The sequence below is a fragment of the Stegostoma tigrinum genome, chromosome 6, assembly GCF_030684315.1.
Source record: "Stegostoma tigrinum isolate sSteTig4 chromosome 6, sSteTig4.hap1, whole genome shotgun sequence".
Lineage (NCBI taxonomy): Eukaryota > Metazoa > Chordata > Chondrichthyes > Orectolobiformes > Stegostomatidae > Stegostoma > Stegostoma tigrinum.
Genome location: NC_081359.1, coordinates 113,117,503 through 113,145,192, shown reverse-complemented (window position 1 = coordinate 113,145,192; position 27,690 = coordinate 113,117,503). Strand labels below are relative to the sequence as shown.

The 27,690-nt window shown below is 44.9% G+C and overlaps 1 protein-coding gene across 3 annotated transcripts in view; it reads right to left on the bottom strand.

Moving 5' to 3' along the window:
• apbb1 (amyloid beta (A4) precursor protein-binding, family B, member 1 (Fe65)) overlaps positions 1-27,690 on the bottom strand; it is a 124,764-nt gene that overhangs the window by 96,514 nt on the left and 560 nt on the right. The window contains exons 1-2 of one of the 3 annotated variants that reach the window (XM_059646895.1): positions 6,881-7,087; positions 267-1,008 (exon numbers count right to left, since the gene is read on the bottom strand). In XM_059646895.1, coding sequence (XP_059502878.1) covers positions 267-1,008; positions 6,881-7,018 — 880 coding nt within the window. In that variant the 5' untranslated portion in view covers positions 7,019-7,087. Of the gene's footprint in view, positions 1-266; positions 1,009-6,880; positions 7,088-27,690 lie in introns of those variants that run through there. The other 2 variants (XM_059646896.1, XM_059646897.1) reach the window with 2 other exon arrangements.

The following is a 27,690-nucleotide window of genomic DNA, read 5'->3' as shown; positions in this document are numbered from 1 at the left end:
GGATGCTGAGAGGATTGTAAGTCTTTGGAATTGTCTACATCAGTGAACAGTGGAGATCAATGAATATAACCTAAATTGAGTCATACAGATTTTTGAGTGCCAAGAGTTATTGGAAAAATGGGGCCTCGACCACAAGAGAGTAGCCAAGCTCCTACTGAATGGTGCAGCAAGTTTGAAGGGCTGAATAACCTACTCTGGCTCCTACTTCTAACGAGCTCTCAGCCCCACCGTCCCAGGAGTTAAGTTGAAGATAGGTAGGAACATACCTATATCGTCAGGGGAACTCCAAGAAGCACTGCCTTGGGAAAGGCTGGTCCAACTCGAGTCCTCATCACTAGCTGCTGTATTTTTCATTCCAAACAACAGACATGAGCTTTTCCGATGGTCACTGGGTGCCTCCAATGGGTTGGTCAGTCCGACTTTTGCATCTTCCAGTGGCTGCTCTCCACGCATTTTGGAACCTGACCGGATTTCAGATGGTTGACTTGCTGAGTCTGACTCACATGCCTCAAAGTCTCCCTGATCCAACTGGATGACCAGTGGTTGTCCTTTGTCAGAATTCCCACCACATGCATTGAGGGAGAGTTCCAGGCCCATGTAGTAACTGAGGAAGCCTTTACTTTGGGAACCAGCCTGGTTCACTGCTTGCTCCTTGTCTGCTGATTCTTGTTGCTCCTTCTTTGCAGAGCTCTCAATCTCCTCCGTTCTCGAGGTAACGTTCCAATTCTGGTCTTTTCTCTCGTTCTCGGCAGCCTTGCGCATCTGATTTCGTCCGTCCTTCAGCCACTTGCTATTGGCAGTCTCATCAGCCAGTCCCATGGCAGTCTGAAGGTCAGTAGAAGCATAAACCTTACGGCCTTTGGGTGGCGTCGATCTCTTGATGTCAGCATTAAGCAGCTCGTTGTGTGATGAGCGCAGGTTGAGCGTCAGTGTTGGGGTCACACAGCTGGTGACATTCACCAGGCCTGTCTGGTTACTGACAGAGCCAGACATAGCGCCCCGATCACCCTGAAATGAAACACAGCAAATATTTAACAGCAACTGGCTGGGCAACAGGAGACACCGAGTTGTAGTGGAAGAGGTTTCTCAAAATGGAGAACTGGGACCAGTGGTGTTCCATAGGGATCCGTATTGGGACCACTGTTGTTTGTGATATACATAAATGATCTGGAGGAAGGTTTTGATGGTCTGATTAGCAAGTTTGCAGGTGACACGAAGATTCGTGGACTAGCTGATAGTGGACTGTCGGAGAATGCAGCAGAATATAGATAGATTGGAGAGTTGGGCGGAAAGACATGGCAGATGGAGTTCAATCCAGGCAAATGTAAGGTGATGCATTTTGGAAGGTCCAATTCAAGAGTGAACTATACGGTAAATGGGAAAGCCCTGGAGAAAATTGATGCACAGAGAGATCTGGGTGTCCGGGTTCAATGTACCCTGAAGGTGGCAACGCAGGTCGAAAGAGCGGTCAAAAAGGCACACGGCATGCTTTCCTTCATCAGAAAGGGTATTGAGTACAACACTTGGCAGGTCATGTTACAGCTGTATAGGACTTTGGTTCAACCACATTTCGAATGCTGCGTACAGTTCTGGTCGCCACATTATTAAAATGATGTGGATGCTTTGGGGAGGATGCAGAGGAGGTTCACCAGGATGTTGCCTGGTATGGAGGGCACTAGCTACGAAGAGAGGTTGAGTAGATTAGGATTGTTTACATTAGAAAGACAGAGGTTGAGGGGGTCCTGATTGAGGTCTACAAAACCATGAGTTATATAGACAGGACGGAGAGCAAGAAGCTTTTTCCCCCAGAGTGGGGAACTCAATTACTAGGGGTCCAGATTTCAAGGTGAGAGAGGAAAGGTTTAAGGGAGATATGCGTGGAAAGTTCTTTGTGCAGAGGGTGGTGGGTGCCTGGAGCGCATTGCCAGCAGAGGTGGTAGAGCCGGGCACGATAGCATCATTTAAGATCTATCTAGACAGATACATTAATGGGCAGGGAGCAGAGGGATACAGATCCTTGGAAAACAGGTGCCAGGTTTAGACAGAGGATCTGGATCAGCACAGGCTTGGCGGGCAGAAGGACCTGTTCCTGTGCTGTAACTTTCTTTGTTCAACCAACTACCCGCCATGAGGTTTCAGAACACCGTTCAGCCCATCCTCTAGTGATGCACCACTGGTGGAGGTTAATTATCACACTCATCTATCAATGTAAATACAGATCCAATTACATCTCAGGAGCACAAAAGATGCTGCTTGGCCTGCTGTGTTCATCCAGCCTCACATTTTATTATCTTGGATTCTCCAACATCTGCAGTTCCCATTACCACAGATCCAATTACACCCAGTTTTCCCAAACACAGGTTCAAACAGCTGCTGACTGGAAAGGTAGGGGGACTGACTTGGCAGGAGAGATTGACCTGATTTTTCATCACTTTGGTGAGAAGCTAATCTTATTATGAGCACGCAAGATTCCAATCAACAAATTGGCCATCATTCATTTCCTTTTATTCATTATCAGGATTGTGGTGTTGCTGGCTGGACCAGTCTTTGTTGCCCATCACTAATCACCCTTTTGGTATCTGTAGACTCACTGCTAATTGTGAAGGTGTTGCTGGCTGCTGACAGACTGTGCTGTATAGATAAGTGGCTAGTGGCAGACTATACTTCAGGTGTCATCCTGAGCTGTCACTCAAAACAATTTTCATAGAAGTATTTTGTTTGTTCACAGCAGTAACCAGCCAACAACACACACTGCCAATTTACACAGTAAGCTACCACAGCCTACAAGGAAGGTGAATGTACAGATTTTCCACAATCGGTGATAATTAAAGGAGGAATGTGCATGAGAACACGTTCCATTTCCCCAAAACTCAGGCTGAACATTCTGCATGTATCACAAGGCAGGTGGACCCGACTTTAAACGTTCCCTTTGATGAACAGTACTCAAATAGTGCAGTGCTCCATCAGTGCTTACCATCTGACAGTGCAGCACTCCCTCAGTACTGACTCTTGAACAGTGCACTGCTCCCTCTGTGGCACTCCCTCAGTACTGTACCTCTAACACGCAATCAGTGGTGGCACTGTGGTAATGTCAGAGTAGTAGTGACATTAGGTTCTTACTGGGTCAAAATCCTGGAACTCCTTCCCTAAGGGTATTATTTGTCTACCTACAGCACACAGGCTGCAGCCGTTCAAGGTGGCAGCTCACCACCACCTTCTCAAGGACAACTGAGGAGGGGCAAAAAATGCTGGCACAACCAGCGATGCTCATATCCCACAAATTAATAAAAAATATTCTCAGAATATACACTCAAAAGACACAAATGATGTAATTTGAATTTGATTAATAAACATCAGGAATGAAAACAACCAGTTGATGATGACAAAGAAATAGCTGTCAATTATCATTAAAATCCTTCTAGTTCACTAATGCTGTTTAGGGAAGGAAATCTAAGATAACAAGGTATACAGCTGGATGAACACAGCAGGCCAAACAGCATTTTAGGAGCAGGAAAGCTGACTTTTCAGGCCTAGAGCCTTCATCAGAAATGGGGGAGGGGAAGGGGGTTCTGAAATAAATTGGGAGAGAGGGGGAGGCAGATCACAGATGGGTAGAGGAGAAGATAGGTGGAGAGGAGGCAGACAAGTTAAATAGGCAGGGATGGAGCCTCAGCATCTGCAGTTCCTATTATCTCTAGGGAAGGAAATCTGTTGTCCTTACCTGGTCTGGCAACAAAATCTGCTAAAAGGAAAGAAGCTAGATGAATCACTCAGTATTGAGTGAGGCACTGGAAACAATAACTGCAAACTTAATTCTATCAATCTTGCAAAATCCTCCTTAGTAACATCAGGTAGATTACTGAACTGTGACAGCTGTCTCACAGACCAGTCAACTATCTAACACAGTCATACTCAAGGAATCAATTCTTAAAGACAACGTCAGAGACAACACCAACACCTCCCTGGATATGCCTTGTCCCACCAGCGGGAGGTGGCAACACAATGGTATACAGTCAGGAGGGAGCTGCCCTGGGAGTCCACAATAATGACTGCACATCCCATGAAGTCTCATGATATCAAGTGAAACATGGGCAAGGAAACCTCCTGCTGTTTATCACACACTGTCCTATCTTGACTGATGAATCAGTACTCCTTATATTTCAGAATACTTGGAGGAAACATAGATGCTGGCAAGGGTAGAGTATATTCTGTTTGATGGATGTCAACGTCAATCACCAAGATTGGTTTGGCAGTACCACTAGTGACTCAGTTAATTGAGGCCTAAAAGGACATAGATTCTAGACTGGTGCTGCAGCAGGTGCTGAGGAACCAATAAGAGGGGAAAACATACCTGCCCTCATTCTTACCAATCTGCCAGCTGCAAATGCATCTGTCCTTGACAGAATCGGTAAGAGCGACCACTGCACAGTCCTTGTGAACACAAAGTCCTACTTTCAACATTGAGAATACCTTATATCATGTTATGTGGCACTACTATCACTGTGCTAAATGGGACAGACTTCAAACAGACCTAGCAATTGAGAATTGAACATCCATGAGGCATCATGGGTTATCATCAACAGAAGAGCTGGTGCTCCTTACACAACCTGCAACCTCAAAGCCTGCCACATCCCCATCTCTAACACTACTATTCAGTCAGGGTATCAACTCTAGTTCAAAGGAGAGTGCAGGAGGGCACGCCAGGAGCAGCACCAGGCATACCTTAAAAAGAAGTGTCAACCTGATGAAGCTCTTTGATGCTGAATAGCATAAGCAGCGAGTGGTAGATACAGCTAATCAATCCCACAAACAATGCATCAGATTGAAGTTCTGTCGCATCTAGTCATGAATACTAGAAGACAAGAGGAGGAGGTTTCACACACGCCCCCATCTTTACTGATATGGGAACAAAACACGTCAGTGCAAAAGACAAGCCTGAAGCATTTGTAACATTCTTCAGCCAAAAATGCCAAGTAAACAATCAACAGCCTCTTCCTGAGAACCTCAGCACTGATGCCAGTCGTTAGTCAATTCGACAGACTCCGTAAGAAAAGCTGAAGATACTGGATATCACAAAGTTACAGAGCCCTGACAACATTCCAGCAATAGTACTGACGATATGCATGTCAGAACACACTGTGCCCCAACCCAGCTGTTCCTGATCAGCAAAGGAAAGATATCTAGCCAACAATGTGGAAAATTGTCCAGGTTATGTCTTGTACAAAGAGCAGAACAAATCCAATCAGACAATTATTGTCCTATCAATCTATTCTCGATCACCATTAAAGTGGTGGAAGGAATCATCACTGCTATGAAGCGGTTCTTGGTAAGCAATAACCTGCTCAGTGATGTTCAGATTGGGTTCCAGCAAGAGCCCAGAGCCGAGGTCAGAGTGACTGTCCTTGAGTTAAAGGCCATATTTGAATGGATTTTGCATTAAGGAATATTAACTAAGCTGAAATCAAATTGAGTCGGGGAAATAACTCTCTGATGTCATACCTAGAGAAAGGAAGATGGCTATGGTTGTTAGAGGCCCATCTCTCAGCTCCAGGGCAGTTCCGTAGGAGTTCCTCAGCGTACTGTCCTAGGCAAAACCATCTTAAGTTGCTCATCAATGACATTCCCTTCACCATAAAGTCAGAAGTGAGAATGTTCGCTGATGATTACACAATGTTGAGCACTATCTGTGACTCCTCAGATCTTATGTCCAAATGGAGCAGGACCTGGATAAAATCCAGGCTTGGGAGATTAATAAGCAGTAAGTAATATTCACACCACACAAGTGCCAGACAATGATCATTTCCAACAAGACAGAATTTAATCATCTCTTTATGACATTGAACAGGATGACCATCACTGATCCGCCAACTCCCCTCACTGCTGGCTCAACATCCTCAAACTCCCTTCCTAAGAGTACTACAGCATCCCTCCATCCCAAGGTCTACAGTGGTTATAGAAAGCAGCTCACCACCACTGGCTCCAGAACAATTAGGAATGGGAAATAAGTGCTGACTCATCCAGCAACACCCACATCCCATGAATGAATATACAATGTGTACAGGACTCCTCCAGTGTTGACACCTTGAAAAAAATATCTGCACCACATCTGCACTGGAATGTTGGATGGGGCAGAGTGGGGGCAGCTGTACCAGTGCTCGGAATATGGGATGGGGACAATATAGAGGAAGGTTTACTCTGTATCTAAATTCATGTTGTACCTGTCCTGCGAGCGCTTTGAAGTGACAGTGTAGATGGAGCTTTACTTTACACCTAACCCTGTGTTGTGATTGAAATGAGAGCAAAAGTTGGTCCTCCCTACTGGCTTAAATTAAATGGGGACTGGGCAGGAAATGGAGTTCAAGCTGAGCTGAAATCGGCCAAGATGTGGCAGATCAGCCTTGAATTGCTGAATTGCCTAGTCTTGCTCCTCATTCTTATATTCTAACTCCTGGGTGAGACATTCTCTCGAGATCACATATGCTTTCAGGTGGAAGTCACAGATTCCACGGCCAGTTGTCAGTGAACAGCAGGAGGATTTTCCCAGTTTCCAAGGCAATAATTTACGTAACAAGCCCTAAGCTGTCCTACCAGTGGTTTAACTCATGAATATCTGAGAGATATGCCTATACATTAAATGGCTGCCATACATACCGGCTTTACGACAACAGTGCTGAAATTATCTCGAGGATATGGAAGATGCTTTTTAAAACACATCTTGCTTTCTCACTGCCTTGCAGCTCTAAACAAGAGCAGCTTGACAAAATTCAATAATAAGGCTTCGGTCAGAGGCTCTATGTGCCAACACAGACACAACACCAAATCTATCCCTGCATCTACACTCCTCTCATCAACATTAACACCAACAACCCTGAACACAGACCTGGCCTTTGGCTGCTGTACTCCAGCGCTGACCCCCTCTTCCATCTCTTGGACTTGGGCCTCTTACATCCACCCCAGGGTTTCCTGCAGACAGTAAGTTCCAGACTCTACCACACAAACACATTCTCAAGCAGCCCATTTCTCCTGCTCACAGACTGCGAGCTGTCTGCACCTGCTCTGTCAGCTTGGATTATTTTGGTGCTTGTTACAGGATCTTTCCTCACTGCGACACTCACACCTTCCGTGTTACAGCCAAGTACAGCAAGAAACCAACCTCCTCTCAGCCTGTATATGCACAGCACCATCCAGTAACCCATCCTTTACTGTTAACCCCCTAATCCATGCCATTCACCTCAATGCAGCACATTTACCCCAAAACCTCTAACCCTTTCTCTTCTGCCATCACCCAGTCCCTTCTCTTGGGTATTTTTTTCACCTTTCTTTCCCCTCTTCCATAGTTATTTTTACACTTCTCTATCACCCTCCCCCAGGTACAATTACTCCTCTCTCCACCTCTCCTGGGTATTTTTACCTCCCCCACAACCCCCCCCCCGGGTATTTTTTAATCAGGGTCTCACCCCTTTCCAGGGTATTTTTACCCCTCTCTCCCTATCTCCTGATATTTACCTCACTCTCTCCCTCTTTCTTCCACCCCCTTCTGGGTAATATCACCTCTCTCTCCCCTTCCCAGGAAGAATTTCCCACATTCAGCACCACAGTGAAGCATTCTGGGAAGAGTGTCAAGCAGTGATGCAGGGCAAGAAGAAATTGTTGATTGGGTGGGTAAGGTCAGGTGAGAGTTTTAAGATTTTTCAAATAGGTTTACAGTCTGAAAAGGCAATCAACCAGAGGTCCAGGGAAAGGCTCCGAAGTAATTTGTATCATTTAAATTTAAAGAGTTACTCCATGGAATCAGATATACTTTTCCTGCTCTATGTGGAATGTTGGACATAGCTCCCAGGGCCAGAATACGTGCAGCAAGTGTCTCCAGCTACAGCTCTGGAGAACCTAGGTTTTGGAACTGCTGCAGCAGCAGCTTGGCATACTGTAGGGCATCAGTGAGACCAACAATTTTGTGGACAGCACTTACAGAGAAATGGACACTCCATATGCTAAGAGTCCACAGGCTGGTGGGAGGAAACGGATGACCACTAGGCAGAAAAAGGGGACTCAGCAACATGAGAGCTCCCCTGTGGTCTTTCCCCTGCAAAACAGATATACCATTTTTGATACTGCTGATTCTTAGAGAATTGCAATAGCCAATTTTGTTGCACCACCACTGGCTCTGTCGCAGAGGACAGGAGGAAAAAGTGTACCAAGGTTATAGTAGTATGGGATTCAATCAGAAGAGAAACAGATTAGATGTTAGATTAGATGGATAGTGACGAAGGATGCTGTAGGTTGCAGAGAGACATAGATAAGCTGCAGAGCTGGGCTGAGAGGTGACAAATGGAGTTTAATGCAGACAAGTATGAGGTGATGCACTTTGGTAGGAGTAATCAGAAGGCAAAGTACTGGGCTAATGGATGTGAGTTTGCTCGCTGAGCTGGAAGGTTAGTTTTCAGACGTTTCGTCACCATTCTAGGTAACATCATCAGTGAGCCTCCGACAAAGCGCTGGTGTTGTGTCCCACTTTCTATTTATCTGTTTCGGCTTCCTTGGGTTGGTGATGTCATTTCCTGTTCTTTTTCTCAGGGGATGGTCTGAGAAAAAGAACAGGAAATGACATCACCAACCCAAGGAAACCCAATCAGATAAATAGAAAGCGGGACATAACACCAGCGCTTTGTCGGAGGCTCACTGATGATGTTACCTAGAATGGTGACGAAACGTCTGAAAACTAACCTTCCAGCTCAGCGAGCAAACTCACATCCAGAAACTCAACCTGAGCTACAAATCTTCTCAAAACTCGCTAACAAGGCTAATGGTAAGATTCTTGGTAGTGCAGATGAGCAGAGAGATCCCGGTGTCCATGTACACAGATCCTTGAAAGTTGCCACCCAGGTTGAGGGAATGAGTTCCGGAACCAAGAGGTTATGCTACAGCTGTACAAAACTCTGGTGCAGCCGCACTTGGAGTATTGCGTACAGTTCTGGTCACCGCTTTATAAGAAGGATGTGGAAGCTTTGGAAAGGATGCAGAGGAGATTTACTACTGGTATGGAGGGAAGGTCTTACGAGGAAAGGCTGAGGGACTTGAGGCTGTTTTCATTAGAGAGAAGAAAGTTGAGAGGTGACTTAATTGAAACATATAAAATAATCAGAGGGTTAGCTAGGGTGGATAGGGAGAGCCTTTTTCCTAGGATGGTGATGGCGAGCAGGAGGGGGCATAGCTTTAAATTGAGGGGTGAAAGATATAGGACAGATGTCAGAGGTAGTTTCTTTACTCAGAGAGTAGTAAGGGAATGGAACGCTTTGCCTGCAACGGTAGTAGATTTGCCAACTTTAGGTACATTTAAGTCGTCATTGGATAAGCATATGGACGTACGTGGAATAGTGTAGGTTAGATGGGCTTGAGATCGGTATGACAGGTCGGCACAACATCGAGGGCCAAAGGGCCTGTAATGTGCTGTAACGTTCTATGTTCTATGTTTCTGTGACCACAATTGAGACTCCAGGATGGTATTTTGCTTTCTGGGTGCTACAGTGTAGGATGTCTCAAAGTGGTGACAAGACATTCTGCAGTGAGAGGGTGAACAGCCAGTGATCATGGTACACATGTATCTACATGCTGGCAAAAAAAAATGGATGAGGGTCTGAAAGCAGAACATAGTGAGCTAGAAAGTGGGTTCAAAGGTAAGACTTCAAAAGGTAGTGATCTCAGCATTTCTACCCGTGCCACGCAATAGTCATAATAAAAATGGCAGGATATATCAGATGAAAATCTGATGGACTGATGGAGCAAAGCGTTTGAGATTCCTGGGAATAACAAGGTATGCAGGTGGATGAACACAGCAGGCCAAGCAGCAGCACAGGAGCAGGAAAGCTGACGTTTCGGGCCTAGACCCTTCTTATGCTGCTGCTTGGCCTGCTGTGTTCATCCAGCTCTACGTCTTGGTATCTCAGATTCTCCAGCATCTGCGGTTCCTACTACCTCAGAGATTCCTGGGACACTGGGGCTGGTTCTGGGAGAGATGGGACAGCACAAACTGAACAGGTTATATCTGTACAGGACTAGACCTGATGTCCATGGAGGAGTATTTGAGAGTGCAGTTGGGGAGAATTAAACTGAAATGGTGAGGAGGATAGGATCTATACATGAAGACAAAAGAGAGGGAAATAAAGACAAAAGACAAAATGGGAAATAAGCAGCAACAGGCAGACAAATCAAACAGGGACACCGCAAATTAATGTAAACTGGACTAAGAATGTTAAAAAGACAAGGCCTTTTGTCTTAACGCACAGATCATTCAGAATAAAGTGGATAAATCTGTCATGAAAATAAACGAAACTGGTATATCACATAGTTGGGATGACAAGATAGGTGGCTATAGAGTGACCAGAATGGGAAATCATTATCCATTTTAAAAGAACAAAGCTGAAAAGGAGGCAGAGTAATGTTGTTGGTTGAAGAGAAATTAATGTAGTGATGAGAAAGAATATTAGATTCAGTGACAGAGGATTCTATATGGGTATAGAAATGCGAAAAAAAGGCAGAAAATATTAGTGGGGTTAATACATTGACCCCAAACTGTAGTGGTAACATTGGGCAAGTCATAAAATAGGAGATACAAGCAATGAAGGTACAGCAGTAATTACAGCTGACTTTAATGTCCAACAGACTGGGGAAACCAAATCAGATGAAGAGTCTCTGATTTGTGTACAAGATTGATTTCTTAGATCGAAACTTTGAGGAACCGTCTAATGAGCAAAGGCTAAACAGGTTGAGACTCGAATCAATGGAGTTTAGAACCTTGATAGGATAAATGCTGAGAGGATGTTACACCTCACCAGAGTGTCTAGGACCGGAGGGCACAGTCTCAGAATAAGGATCCACTAATTTAAGACTACGATGAGGAGGAATTTCCATTTCTCGGAGGGTTGAGTGTCATTGGAACTCTTTGTCACAGAAAACTGTGGCGGGCAGAGTCCTTGGCCTTGTGTACATTTAAGATAGAGATAGACAGATTCTTGATCAGTCGGGGAATCATGGATTATGGGAAAAAGGCAGGAATGTGAATGTGAGGAGTGTCTGATCTTATTGAATGGTTGTGCTCAAGGGACTGAATAGCCTATTCCTGTTCCTATGTTCTGCGGTCGTATGGAATCAAAAGACAAGCCATTCTAGATTGGGCATAGTCTAATGAGAAATGAATAATTGGTATTCTAGCCATGTGAGGCCCACAGGGCAAGAGTGGCCACACAATGATAGAATTTACATAATCATACAGCACAGATGTAGATCTTTCGGTCCAACACATTCATGTAGACCAGTTTCCCAAGCTAAACTAGTCCAACTAGCCTGCGTTTGGCCCATATCCCTCTAAATCTTTCCTGTTCATGTACTTGTCCAAATGTCTTTTTAATGCTGTAACTGTACCTGTATCTACCACTTCTTCTGGCAATTGATTCCACACACAAACCACTCTCTATGTGTAATAAAGTTGTCCTAAGGGTACTTTTAAACCTGTCTCCTTGCACCTTAAAAATATGCCCCTTGTTTTGAACTCACCCATCTTAGGGAAAAACCTTTGTTATTCACCTTATCTATGCCCCTCATGATTTTATAAACCTCCATAAGGTCACTCAACTTCCTAGGTTCCAGTGAAAAATACCCCAGCCTATCCTCATAACTGAAATCTTCCAGTCTCTCTGTCCTGAAGAAGGCTAATAGACAAAACATTGACTTCTCCTTTCCACCAGGTACTATCTGGTTTCCTGTGCTCTTCCAGCCTCCTGTTTGTCTACTCTCTGTTCTACAACACTCCCCAGAGCCCTACCATTAAATGTGTAAGTCCTGCCCTTGTTTGTTTTACCAAAACATAATACCTAGCATTTAACTGAATAAAAGTCCATCTGCCCTTCCTCAGCCCATTGGCCCAATTGATCAAAATTCCTTTGAAATCTTAGATAATCTTTTTCACAGTCGACTAGACCTCCAATTTTGGTGTCATCCGCAAACTTACTAACCATGCCTCCTAAAATCTGATCCAAAATGTCTATATAAATTTTACGTAAACATAAGTGGGCCCAGCACTGATCCCTGCGAAACACTGCTGGTCACAAGTTTCCCTTCCACACCACCCTCTATCTCCTACCATCAAGCCAATTTTGTATCCAATTGGCCATGTCTTCCTAGATTCCATGTGATCTAACCTGACTAGCTACCATACCATGCGGGGCCCTGTTAAAGGCCTTGCTAAAGTCCATGTGGACTTTATGTCTAAAGTCTAAAGATTGAAGTCCTCTCTGCCACAATCAATCTTTTTGGTCACGGCCTCAAAAATCTCAACCAAGTACATGAGACATTATTTCCCATGCTCAAAACCTTGCCGACTAATGCAAATCAGTCCTTGCCTCTACAAATGCATGTAAATCCCATCTCTCAGAATCCCCTCCAACAACATACCCACCACTGATGTCAAACTCTCAGACCATTAATTCCCAAGCTTCTCCTGACAGCCTAAATAAGGGCACAATTAGCCACCTTTCAGTACTCTGGCACCTCACGTGTGGCTGTAGATGATACAAATACAAAGATACAAAGCGTGGTAAGGGCATGGAACGGCCTGCCTGCCAATGTAGTTAACTCAGCCACATTAGGGGCATTTAAACAGTCCTTGGATAAGCATATGGATAATGATGGGATCGTGTAGGGGGAGGGGCTTAGATTAGTTCACAGGTCAGCACAACATCGAGGGCCGAAGGGCCCGTTCTGTGCTGTATTGTTCTATGTTCTACGTAAATATCTCTGATGGGTGCCAAAATTTCTTCCCTAACTTCCCACAATGTCCTGGGATACACTTGATCAGGTCCTGGAGATTTATCCACCTTTATATTTAAGACCTATAGCTCTTCCTCTTCCATATGTGGACTGTTTTCAAGACATCAAGACTTATTTCCCTGTGTTCCCTAGCCTCCACTTCTTTCTTCACAGTAAAAACACTGACCCTCACAGCACCCTATCCAGACCCATCCTTATAACCCACCTAAGCTACACATACCTGAACATTACGGGCAATTTAGAATGGCCAATCCACTTAGCCTGCACATCTTTGGAGTGTGGGAGGAAACCGGAGCATTCGGAGGAAACCCACACAGACACGGGGAAAATGTGCAAACTCCAGACAGACAGTCACCCAAGGTTGGAATCAAACCCAGGTTTGTGGTGCTGTGAGGCACCAGTGCTAAACACCAAGCCACCATGCCATGCCTATATATGATTCCTCTTTATTCTTGACCAGTTCCTCAATATCCAAGTTCTGAGGAAGGGTCACCGGACCTGAAATGTTAACTCTGTTTTCTCCTTCACAGATGCTGCCAGACTTGCTGAGCTTTTCCAGCAACTTTGTTTTTGCTCCTCAGTATCTTTATTCGTCCATTGTTCCCAACTGTTACCAGCCTTGCCCTTCACTCTAACAGGAACCTAATGACTCTGAACTCTTGTTACCTCACTTTTGAAAGCCTCCCAGTTGCCAGTCATCCCTTTACCTGCGAACAGTCTACTCCAATCAAGTCTTGAAAGTTCCTGTCTCACACCATCAAAATTTGCCTTACCGCAATTAAAAACCTCAACTTTGAGACAATGCCCAACATTGTCCATAACTATTATAAAACTAATAGAATTATGGTCCCAAAGTGCTTCTCTAATAACACTTCAGTCACTTCTTTGACCTTATTTCCCAACAGAAGGTCATGTTTTGCTCCTTCTTTAGTGGTATATCTACATATTGATAAAGAAAGTTTTCATGAGCACATGTAACAATTTGCTCACCATCCCTTAACATTGTGGCAGTCGCAGTCTATGCTTGGAAAACTCAATCCCCTACTATTATAACCCTATTATTCTTACGTAGATCCAAAATGCTTTGACATATTTATTCCAAAATTTCCCTCTGACAACTGGGGGGCCTACAGTGCAATTCCATCAAGGTGATCATCGCCTTTTTATTTCCGAGTTTCATCCATGTAGCTTCATTGAACGATCCCTCAAGCATATCCTAAGTACTGCAGTATTGTTTTTCTTAATCAAAAATGCCAGTCCCCCTCCTCTCTCACCTCCCTTTCTATCATTCCTACAGTGTCTAAACCCAGAATGTTGAGCTGCCAGTCCTGTCTCTCCCTCAGCCACGTTTCTGTAGTAGCTATGTTGCCCTGGTCCCATTTCCCATACTGGTAAGATCGATGAGCTCAGGGCATGTAAGAGCTCTTGCACTGAAATAAATGCAGTTTAATTCATCAGAATTATCTCCTTCTCTGGACTGCTCTTCCTGCCTTTTCTAATTAACTTGCTCTTTTTTATTTGAGAACTATCACAGAGTGATGTAGTTGACCTGAGGTGCAAGCTGGCTATGATAAATTGGGGAATGTTGATTAAAGGTTATGATGGTAGATGGGCAATGGCAAACATTTAAGCATGTATGGAAGAACTGCACACAATTGTTCATTCCTGTCTGACACAAAGGTAAAATCGGCAATGTGGCCAGACCATAACGTGAGAAATTAGGGATTATATTAGATCCAATGAAGGCATATATAAATTGGTCAAAAAAAGGAGTTGAGAGGACCGGGAGCAGTTTACATTTCAGTAAAGGACAATGCGATTGATTATGATAGGTAAAATCAAGTTTGAAAGTAAGCTTGCAAGGAACACACAAACCGATTGCAAACATTTCTATAAGTATGTGAAGAGAAAACAATAAGTGAAGACAAATGTAGGTACATTCAGAAATAGAGAAAGTTATGCTGAGGAACAAAGAACTTGTAAACCAACTAAAAACATACTTTAGCTCTGCCTTCACAAAGGAGGACATAAATAACGTATCAAAATTGTTGAAGAACACAGAGGCCCATGAGAGAAAGGAAAAGAAGGAAATGGGTGGGTATTATATATAGCCCCCCAAACTGTAGTGGTAATGTTAGGGAAGTCATTAAATAGGAAATCAGAAATGTACACAATAAAGATACAGCTGCAGTTATAGATTACTTTAATCTGCAATGGATTGGGCAAATCAAATCAGAGGAGGAAATCCTGCAGTTTTTAGCAGGGAAATGGTGTTGGGGAAATTGGTGGTATTTAAGACAAATAAATCCCCAGAGCACAATAATCAACATCCCAAAATACTTATGGAAGTGAACCTAGACAAAGCAGATGGTCATCTTTCAAGATTCTACAGACTTGGGAATAGTACCTATGGATTGGAGGGTAACTAATGTAACCTCACTATTTAACAAAAGTAGTGGAGAGAAAACTGGGAATTATAGACCAGTCAGCCTGAAGTGGTAATGGAGAAATGCTAGAGGCCATTGTAAAAGGTTTAATAGCAGAACATTTAGAAAACAGAGACAGGATTGAGCAGAGTCACCACAGATTTATAAAAGGGAAATTATGTTTGGCAAATCCACTAGAATTTTACAGCAGAGTTTATAAATTGGGGGTGGGGGGGGGGATGTTGGTTGGTTGGTTTACTTGAATTTTCGGGCTTCGGTAAGACCCTATATAAAAGATTGGCTTGTAAAACTGAAGCCTATGGCTTCATGGGTAACGTACTGACATGAATAGAGAACTGCTCGGCAGACAGGAAGAAAAAGAGTAAGAACAAATGGCTTACTTTCCAAAAGGCAGCCTGTGACTATCGGGGTACCACAGTGCTCGGACCCCATTTATTTGCAATACATATTAATGATTTAGATGAGGAAAATGTAAGTTTGCACAAGACATAGAACTGGATAGGAATGTAAACTGTCGGGAGGATGCAAAGATGCTTCAATGTGATTTGGACAAGTTGTGTGAGCGGACAAATGCGTGGCAGTTGTAGTATACTGTGAATAAATGGGAAGATATCCAATTTGAGAGTAAAATCAGAAAGGTGAATTATCTGAAGACAATAAATTAGCAAGGGGAGAGAAGCAATGACACCTGGGTGTCCTTGTACATCAGTCACTGAAAGCAAATGTGCAGATTCTGCAAGCAGGCAAGTGATGAAGGCAAATAGCCTTCATAGTGTGAGTATTCAGGCGCAGGGATGTCTTACTGTAATTATACAAGGCCTTAGTGAGACTGCACTTGGAATATTGTGAGAAGTTTCAGTCTGCTTATCCAAGGAAGAATGTCGTGGCTACGAAGATGGTACAATAAAGATTTACCAGACTGATTCCTGTGATAACAGGACTCATGTATGAAGAGAGGAGGGTATGATGGGCCTAGGCCCGAAACGTCAGCTTTTGTGCTCCTGAGATGCTGCTTGGCCTGCTGTGTTCATCCAGCCTCACATTTTATTATCATGTATGAAGAGAGATGGGATCAGTTATTCTGAAATCAAACAAGGCCCTTCTGGTACATAAAGAAAGCAGGAAACTACTTAAACAAGGAATTAGGGGGACCAAAAGTGGCCATGAAACGTCCTTAACAAGTAGGATTAAGGAGAATCCCAACGCTTTTTGTATCTCCACAAAATGGGATAGCTAGGGAAAGGACAGTCCTCTCAAGGACAAAGGACGGAACGTATGCATGGAGCCAGAGGAACTGGGTGAAGTCATTAACGTGTACTTTGCATCGGTATTCACCAAGGAAGACATGGATGATGTCAAGATTAGGAAGGGGTACATTCATATTCTAGGAGATGTCGACATTAAGGTGGGAGAGATGATGTTGAGTATCTTGAAAAACATTAAGGTAGAAAAGTCCCCAGGGCTTGACAGGATCTACCCCAAGATACCGAGGGAGGTAAGGGAGGAGGCTGCTGGGTCCTTGATAGAGGTGTTTGATTCATCTTTAGTCACAGCGTGGTCTCAGAGGACTGAGAACAGCCAACGTTGTTCCTTTGTTTAACAGCAATAGGGGTAATCCAGGAAATTATAGGCCAGTGAGTTTTACATTAGTGGAAGGGGAATCATTGGAAGAAATTCTCAGGGACAGGATTTACTCGTATTTGGAAAAGAACAGATTTATTAGGGACATTCAGTATGGCTTTGTGCAGTGGAGATCTTGTCTCACAAATATGATTGAGTTTGGAAGTGACAAAGACGATCAATGAGGGTATACATGGACTTTACTAAAGCATTTGATAAAGGCCCCAATGGCAGGCTGGTTCACAAGATTAAGTCCCATGGGGTCCATGGTGAGTTGGTAAGTTTAATACAGAATTGGCGTAGTCACAGAGTACAGAGGAAACTAGAAGAGTATTTTTCTACCTGAAGGTCCATGACCAGAGAATTACAGCATGGAAACAGGCCCTTCAGTCCAACCCATCCATGCTGACCAGGTATCCCAAATAAATCTAGTCTCATTTGCCAGCATTTGGCCCATAACCTTCTAAAACCCTCCTATTCATACATTATCCAGATGCCTTTCAAATGGTGCAATCATACCTGTCCCACAACTTCTTCTAGCAACTCATTCCATACACGCACAACTCTCTGCATGAAAAAACTGCCCCTCAGGTCCTTTTTAAAACCTTTCCCCTCTCTCCTTAACAGTTATATCTTCTAATTTTGTACTCTCCCACTCCAGGGAAAAGACCATGTCTATTTACCCTATCCATGATCCTCATGATTTTGTTAAGTCATCCGTCAGCCTCCAACACTCCAGGGAAAGCTGCCCCAGCCTAATCAGCCTCTAGAACATAGAACATTACAGTACCGTACAGGCTCTTCGGCCCTCGATGTCGTGACGACCTGTCATACCGATCTCAAGCCCATCTAACCTACACTATTCCATGTACGTCCATATGGTTATTCAATGACGACTTAAACGTACCTAAAGTTGGCAAATCTACTACCGCTGCAGGCAAAGCGTTCCATTCCCTTACTACTCTCTGAGTAAAGAAACTACCTCTGACATCTGTCCTATATCTTTCACCCCTCAATTTAAAGCTATGCCCCCTCCTGCTCGCCATCACCATCCTAGGAAAAAGGCTCTCCCTATCCACCCTAGCTAACCCTCTGATTATTTTATATGTTTCAATTAAGTCACCTCTCAACCTTCTTCTCTCCAATTAAAACAGCCTCAAGTCCCTCAACCTTTCCTCGTAAGACCTTCCCTCCATACCAAGCAACATCCTAGTAAATCTCCTCTGCACCCTTTCCAAAGCTTCCACATCCTTCTTATAATGCGGTGACCAGAACTGTACACAACATTCCAAGTGCGGCCACACCAGAGTTTTGTAGAGCTGCAGCATAACCTCTTGGTTCCGGAACTCGATCCCTCTATTAATAAAAGCTAAAACACTGCATGCCTTCTTAACAGCCCTGTCAACCTGGGTAGCAATGGATAGCACATTGGACTTCTCTACTTACAGTTCAAACTCTCCAACCCTGGCAACATCCTCAAATTTTTTCTGAACCCTTTCAAGGTTCACAAGATCTTTCCGAGAGCAGGGAGACCAGAAATGCATGTGGTATTCCAATAGTGGCCTAATGATGTGGTGATGCTGCTGTTGGACTGGAGTGGACAAGGTCAGAAATCACACAACACCAGGCTATAGTCCAACAGGTTTATTTGAAATCATAAGCTTTTGGAGGCTTGGTCCTTCTTCATCTGTCAGTGAGAGAGGCTGTATCAGACACAAAATTTATAAGTAAAAGAACAAAGGGCCACACCACTGAATAGGATGTAGTAAACTAACATAAAATGCTGTTAAATCTTTAATCAGTTAGAAGGTTTTAATTGATTAATATGTATATGTAAATCCCCAGGGTCCTTTCAAGTCACTGTTCTGAGAGAAGGTTTTATCACTGTAAAGAAGAGGTGACGTTTTAGGTCAATACATACACACCATGAACAAGAAACTCGAGAAACATAGCATCACCACCAGCAGTAGCCAAGTCTCCCCTGGTAACCACAGCTGAAAACAGTCCCAACACAGGAAAATCCATCATCAACTTACCTGATCACACCCTTCAACCTGACAAGATCGACGTTCTCAGCCAAGGACTCAATTTCTGCCCAGCCACCAAAACGGAGCCCGATGGTCTTGTGGCAGACACAGAAGAATTCATCAGAAGAATAAGGTTCCAAGAATTCTTCAAAGATGTCAGCAACGAGCTCAATGAGACAACCAATGAACCTGATCAGTCAACAAAGAGATTCATGGGAGAATGGGCAAAGGAGGAGTTGAATTGGACCCCTCCAGAGGGCCTGTGCCTGGGGCTTGACAGGTATGCTCAAGCCATCAGAGAATGCGTGAACGCCAAATTCATCAGCCGCACTCACAAGGTAGTGCAAAATGTTACCCAGCCATCCGTGCTCTCAAACCTAATCGCATCATTGTCATCAAACCAGCAAAGGAGGAGCCATTGTCATACAGAATAGAATGGACTACTACAAGGAAGTGTATTGACAACTGAACAATCAGGAACACTAAAGACAATTACCTGCTGATCTGACTAAAGGACACACCTGTCAACAGAGCAGACCGGTCATGACTATTGATCCAGTCCTTCTGAGTACCCAACACACACTCATCCCACGTGTGGGGTTTTACTGCCTTCCAAACATACACGAAGCCAACACACCCGAATGTCTGATCATATCAGGCAATGGCACCCCGTGTGAGAACCACTCTGGCTATGCTGAGGGCATCTTGAAATCTATTGTACAGGAAGCCCCCAGCTTCTGTCACAACACTGCAGATTTCCTACAGAAATTCAGCACCCACAGACCAGTCGAGCCAGGAATATTCCTTGTCACAATGGATATTTTGACACTCTACACCAGCATCCCCCACAATGACAGCATTGCCGCAACAGCCTCAGGGCTCAATACCACCAACTGCCAATTTCCAGACACTGTACCACAACTCATCTACTTCATCCCCTCGACCATACGTCTTGACCTTTGACAAACAGTTACTCATCCAGGCACACAAACTAGACGCACCAGATTTGCTCCCCAACTTGCTAACATTTTCATGCACAGTAACAGTAATTTGAACAATACTTCCTTGCTGCACAGAACCTCCGACCATTGTTACACACCAGATACGTTGACGATATTTTATTCCTTTAGACTCATGGTGAGGAATCACTGAAACAACTGGTTAGTGATATCAGCAAGTTTCATCCAACTGTTAGGCCTACCATGGGCTATTCTTCAGAACCAGCTCCATTTTTGAACACATGCATGTCCATCAGGAAAGGACACTTCAATACCTCACTCTGCCGTAAGCCCACACACAACCTCGCAATGCTTCATTTTTCTAGCTTCCACCCGAAACATACCAAAGAAGTCATCCCCTACAGACAATCCCTACAAGCCACACAGTCTCTCTCCCATTCGCCCCCTCACGTGGTCCCTCTCTCCCCCTCGCGCGCTCCCTCTCTCCCCCTCCCCCCCTCCCTCTCTCCCCCTCGCCTCCTCCCTCTCTCCCCCTCGCGCGCCCTCTCGCCCGCTCCCTCTCTCCCCCTTGCGCTCCCACTCACCCCCTCTCCCTCTCTCCCCGTTTCCCCTCTCTCCCCCTCGCGCTCCCACTGTCCCCCTTGCCCCCCCATCTCCCACGCACTCCCACTCTCCCCCTCACGCTCCCTCTCTCCTCCTCGTCCCCCCTCGCCCTCCCACTCTCCCCCTCACGCTCCCTCTCTCCTCCTCGTCCCCCCTCGCCCTCCCACTCTCCCCCTCGCGCTCCCTCTCTCCCCCTCGCGTTCCTTCTCTCCTCCTCGCGCTCCCCCTCTCTCACCCTTGTGCCCCCTCTCTCCCCCTTGCGCTCCCTCTCTCCCCCTCGCACCCTCTCTCTCCCCCTCGCGCCCTCGCTCTCTCCCCCTCGCGCCCTCGCTCTCTCCCCCTCGCGCCCTCGCTCTCTCCCCCTCGCGCCCTCGCTCTCTCCCCCTCGCGCCCTCGCTCTCTCCCCCTCGCGCCCTCACTCTCTCCCCCTCGCGCCCTCGCGCTCCCCCTCTCTCGCCCTCTCTCCCCCTCGCGGTCCCATCTCGCGCTCCCTCTCTCCCCCTCGCGGTCCCATCTCGCGCTCCCTCTCTCCCCTTCGCCACCTAGCGCTCCCTCTCTCCCCTTCACCCCACCGTGCTCGCGCGCTCTCTCTCGCCTTCGCCCCCTCGCGTGTTCTCTCTCCCCTTCGCCCCCTCGGTCTCTCTCCCACACCTTCACACGCGCACACTCTCACTTCTCCCCCACACACATACTCTCTCTCCCGCTTACCCTTCCTTACCCTTCACACACAAAATCACTGTCTATCCCCCACACTCTTTCCCCACCCCCTCCCCCACAGACTTGCACACATACTCTCTCTCTCTCTCTCCACACGCGCACACACATAAATCTATGGAGTGAACTTGAATTTGCAGATTCAATGTACTTTGTTGAAAAAGTGCACAGTTTGGACACAGTCAATGTGGCATTTTATATATTCCTATTTCAGAAACAAAACCTATCCAGCTCCAAACCAAAACATAAAGAGATCCTAAACAATGTCTCACACCTAAACTAAAATGTCATCCCTTCTTTACACTCATAAAACCTTTAGTTCTCTCAGGATAATGTCTTGAAAGGAATTCAGGGATTTACATGCACATATTAATCAATTAAAACCTTCTAACTGATTAAAAATTTAACAGTATCCTAGGTTTGTTTAATGCATACTCATCAGTGGTGTGACTCTTCGATCTTTTACTTGTAAATTCTGTGTCTGATACTACCTCTCTCCTTAACATCTGAAGAAGGAGGGAGTCTCTGAAAGCCTGTGTTTTCAAATAAACCTGCTGGACTCTAACCTAGTGTTGTCTGATTTCTTGCATGGTGTTGTGTGATTTCTGACCTTGAATATTTATATTTCCCTTCTCCTGAATCACGTTTTTTCTTTTCCCAGGCACTTTTACCCCTCTTCTGGGTATTTTCCTTACCCTTCAGTTAACAATCTGGATGAAGGAACTAAGGGCGTTGTGGCTGAGTTTGTAGGTGACACAAAGATGGGAGGACGGCCAGATAGTGTTGAAGTGGGGCGGCTCTGGAAGGACTTGGACAGACTAGGTAAGTGGGCAAAGTCGTAGCAGGTAAAATACAATGGGAAAGTGTGAGGTTATGCAATTTGGTAGGACGAATGAAGACACAGATTATTTTCTAAATGGTGAAAGACTTCGGAAATCTGAAGCACCGATGTATTTGGGAGTCCTAGTTCAGGAATCTGTTAAGGTTAACATGCAGGTTCAGTTGGCAGTTAGGAAGGCAAATGAAGGCCTTCATTTCAAGAGGGCTAGAATATAACAGCAAAGGTGTGCTGCTGAGAATGTACAACATGCCGGTCAGACCGCATCTGGAATATCGTGAGCAGTTAGAACAACACAGAATAGTACAGCACAGTGCAGGCCCTTCGGCCTATGATGTTGTGCCAACCTATAATCCCACAAGATCAAACTACCCTGTATCCCCTACATTTTACTATCCTCCATGTGCCTATCGAAGAGTGACTTAAAAGTCTCTAAAGTATCTGACTCCACTATCACTGCCAGCAGCGCACAACTCTGTGTGCAGCACCTACCTCTGACATCTCCCCTGTACCTTCCTCCAATCACCTTAAAATTATGCCCCCTCGTAACTGTCATTTCCACCCTGGGAAAAAGTCTCTGACTATCCACTCTATCTGTGCCTCTCATCATCTTGCACTCCTCTATCAAGTCTTAAGACCTGCACTGCAGTCCAGGCAGCATCCTGGTAAATCTCCGCTGCACCTTCTCTAAAGCTTCCACATCCTTCCTATAATGAGGTGACCAGAACTGAATACAATATTCCAAGTATGGTCTAACCAGGGTTTTATACAGCTGCAGCATAACCTCATGGCTCAAACTCAATTCCCCTGTCAGTTATGGGTCCCTTATCTATGGGAGGACATGCTGGCATCGGAGAGGTCCACAGGAGGTTCGCAAGAATGATACCGGGGATGAAGCAGAAATTGAGGACTCTGGGTATGTTCTCAATGGGGTTTAGAAAGATGAAGGAGGGATTTGATTGAAACTTACAGAATACAGAGAAGCCTGGATAAAGAGGACATGGAGAAGATATTTCCACTAGTAGAGAGACTAGGGCCCGAGGGCACAGCCTTAGCCTCAAGGAATGGCTCTTTAAAACGGAAATGAGGAGGAATTTCTTCAGCTAGAGAGTGGTTATCTACGGATCTGCCACAGAAGGCCGTGAAGGCCAAGTTATTGAGCGTATTTAAGGCAGAGATGTAGATTGTTGATTGGTAAGGGGATCAAGGATTAGAGGGACAGGAGAATGGGGTTGAGAAATATAACAACCATGATCGATAGGTCGAACAGTGAGATAGACCTCATGACCTAATTCTGCTCCAATATCTTATGATTTTCTGGTCCTGACTGTTTTTACCCCTATCCCTGGTGGTTTTACCTATCTTCTGTGTGTTTTACCCTTCTCCTGAATATTTTTGTCACTCTCCTGGGTATTTTATTCTCATTCTTCTGTCTCAGATGTTTCTCCCCCTCTCCTGGGTATTTTTACACACCTCTTCCATGTTCCTTTTAATGTTACTCTCCCCTCTCCGAGGTGTTTTTACTTTCCTCACGGATATTTTTATCCCCTTTACCCAGTGATTTTACCGTTCGCCTGGTTTTTTTAAACTCCTCTCATGGGTACTTTTACACTCTTCTCCATAGAAACAATACACCACACAATCTTGTCCATGTCAACCCAAAGACACCTAGAAACGCTTTCTAATCCTCTCTTCCTGCACATGGCCCATTCCCTGCAGTTTACAGCACTTAAGGTGTAGATCAGATGCTTTTGAGAAGAGTTTAGGTCCTCTGCCTCCATCACCGACCTAGGGAGTGGGTACGAGGCACCCACCTCCCTCTATGTAAAAAATGCCTCTCTAATCCTTCTGTCACTTCGCTTGGATCCACGACCACTGGTTTTTGAACTTTCTGCCGAGGGAAATAGATTCCTCCTGCCTCCTCTATCTCCACCACTCCAGATTTTGTATACCTCAATCATATCACCCCTTGGCCTTCCCTGTTCCAAGGAAAACAACACTAAATCAGCACCAATATCTATTTTACACCCACTGATTCCCACAACTACCCTGACTACACCTCCTCCATACTCTCAATTCCTCTGCCACATCTGCTCCCAGGATGAGGCGTTCCACTCCAAGACATCCAGATATCCTCCTACTTTACGGACTATAGTTTCCCCTTCTCTTTTTTTAAAAATCATTCACAGGGTGAGGGTGTCACTAACCAGGCAGCATTTATTGTCCACCCCCATTTGCCCAGAGGGCAGTTCCGAGTCAACCACATTGCTGTGGGTCTGGAGACACATGCAGGCCAGGCCAGGGTAAGGATGGCAGACTTCCTTCCCTAAAGGACATCAGTCAACCAGATGGGTTTTTCCCAACAATCAGCAAGAGATTTATAGTCATCATTAGACTCTCAGTTCTAAACATTGACTGAATTCAATTCCACCACCTGCTGTGGTGGGATTCAAACCCAGGTCCCCGAACATTATTTGGGACTCTCTGGATTAACAGCCCAGTGATAATATCACTAGGCCATCACCTCCCCTCAATCAAGGATGCCCTCAATCACGTCCTCTATTTCCCACACCTCTGCCCTCAAACCCCCTCCTCCCAACAGCAATAAGGATAGAGTGCCTGTATCACCCACCAATGTCCGGATCCAATGCAACATATTCCAACATTTCTGCCACCTACAGTCAAACCCCACCACCAAAATGATATTTCTCTCTGCATCCATGTCCACTTTCGGCAGGGATCGTTCATTCTGTGAATGCTTCACCAGCTCTACACTCCCCACCAATTAGTCCACCACACCTGGTACCTTTCTACAATCGCAAGATGCACGACACCTGCCCCTAAAGCTCCCCTCTCACCTCCTTCCAAGTCCCCTAACAATCCCTTCAGATCCAGCAGAGATTCACCTACACTTCATCCAACCTGATCTACAGCATCCATTGCTCCTGATTTGGTCTCCTCTACACGGGGGCCCCAAACGCAGAATCAGGGACTGGTTCACAGAGCATTTGCACTCTGCATGTAACAATCAACCCAACCATCCAGTTCCCATCCATTTTAATTCCCCCACCCAGTCTCCTGACAACATGTCCATCCTTGGCCTCCTGCACTGTCAGAGTGAGGTCAAACATAAACTGGAGTGATAACACCTGATATTTCGCCTTGGAAGCTTACAGCCCAATGGCCTAAACATTGACTTCACCAGCTTCAACATCCCGCCACCCCCAACCTCATCCCATGTCCAGCCTTCCCCCTCTGACCTGACCTAACCTAACCAGTCCATTTTCCTATTTACCTATCTGCTCCACCTTTCCCTTAGACCAATCACAATAATCATTTACTTGCATCCAGCTATCACCACTTCTCCTACAGTTTTCCCTGCCCCACCCCCTCCCTCTACTTCTGGACTCCCCTCTCCCTGTCCTGATGTAAGGTTTCAGCCTGAAACATTGCCTTTCCTGCTCCTCGGATGCTGTCTGCCCTGCTGTTTTTTTCCAGCCTCACATCTATAAACTCCGGCTTCCAGCATCTGCAGTCGTTATCATCTCCAACACCAACCTCTCCAAGCTCATCTTCTAACTACAATTCTCCAGCCCTTGTAACATTCTGGCAAATTTTCTCTGCACTTTCTCCAGAGCAATTACATGGTTTATTTACAACCTCATCTACTAATACAGCTTCCTTTAGTGACTGTGCACTTGTATGACAAGATCTCTCACTTTATCTAACCCCTCAGTGTATTCCCTTTTTACGTTTTGACCTTCCTAAAAGCATCACCTCACACCTATCAGAGGTGAACTCCACCAGCCATTTTCCTGCCTACCCCACCAACCTATCTATATCATTTTGGAGCTAATGGCTATCCACTACATGGCCAATAATTGTGTTATCTACAAATTTCCCAATTGTAGCCCCCATTTTCAATCCACATAGATAGTGTATAAAACTAACAGCAGGAATGCCAACACTGAGCCCTGCAGAATACAAAGTGAATCAGCTTTCCATTGACAAGGGCAGCCATTGGCCCTTGTGCTTTGTCTCCTGTTACTAAACCAATTTTCAGTCCAATTCAATATATTACCCTGTGTTCCATGGGCTTTTACTTTTTTAACCAGTCTGCCATGTGGAACCTTGTCAAATGCCTTACTAAAAACCTATGTAGACAACATCCACTTAACTATCCTCATCGATGCTCTTTGTCACTTCCTTAAAGTGTTTAATCAAATTTGTAAGGCATGGCCTTCCCCTAACAAAGGCATGCCAACTATCTCTGACTAGTCTATGGCTTTCCATGTGACAATTTATTCAATCTCTCAGATTGATTCTAACAATTTGACAAAACCACTGAGGTAAGATTAATTGACCTATAATTGTTTTAAAAGGATACAAAGGAAATGCCAAATCAAGCATCTCATCTGTGTATAGTGAAGATTGGAAAATAATTCTCACAGCATCTGCTATTTCTTCCTTGAATTCCTTCAAAGTCTGAGGGAACAATCCATCCAGCCTTGGTGACTAATTCACTTTCAAGGATTCCAACTTCTCTAACACTTTCTCCCTCAATTATTTTCTACAATATTTCACACTTCTCCTCTTGGATTACTGTCGCCTCATTATCCCTTCCCTTTGTGAAAATGGTGACAAAAAATCTGAAATTCTTCTCATATCCTCTGCATCTTCACACAAGTCCCTTTCTTCATCTCTGATAAGTACCAAATTTCATTTTATCACTTTTTGTTTGTTTTTCTGAGTTTTCCTTTAACTTGCTTGCAAATTTTTCATGCCCTCTCTTCGATTTCCTTATTTTTCTTTCCATTTGATCCTTGTACTTTTTATACTCATCTAGGCTATCTGCAATGATGAGTATTTTTCATGACTATCATGAGTTTTCGTTTTCTGTTTAATCTTCCCCTATATTTTTCAAGACAACCATTAGGGTCTAGCTTTGACAGTAGAATTCTTACTTTTGGAGGGAACATGTCTGATTTTTACCCGAAGAATCACACTTTTTAGTGCCTCCCACTGATTTATCCTTTAGCAGGCTTGTCCAGCCCACCTCATCCAAATCACTTGTTTTGTAAAATTTGCTTCCCCCCACCCCCATTAAAAACTTTTCCTCCTGACTTACCTCTGTCCTTTTCCATAATAATACTAAATCTAACCAAAAGGTGGTCACTATCCCTAACACAGTCACCCACTATCTCCTCACCCACTTGTCCATCTTCCTTTCCCAAAAACTAACTTCAGAACGTGTTGGCCCTCATTAGGTTTGTCACATATTCTGACCCTTTCTTGCTATTTCAATTACTCTCCCTGATATTCCCCTGTGCCCTTCTCCCAGGTACTCTCTTGTTCCTTTCTCCCAAAAATTCCCTTGTCCGCCTTTCTCCTGGGTGATTTTACCCCACTGTCTCCTTCCTCTGAAGTTTTACCCTCTAACAGGTGTCTTTAACCCCCTGACAGGGGGTTTTACCATCTAATGGGTATTTTTACCCCTGATGGGCAGTTTTACCCCTGTCGGGTGGCTTTAGCCCCTGTCAGGCGGTTTTACCCCTGTTGGGTGGGTTTTACCCCCTGATGGGCAGTTTTACCCCTGTCAGGCAGTTTTACCCCCTGATGGGCAGTTTTACCCCTGTCAGGTGGCTTTAGCCCCTGTTCGG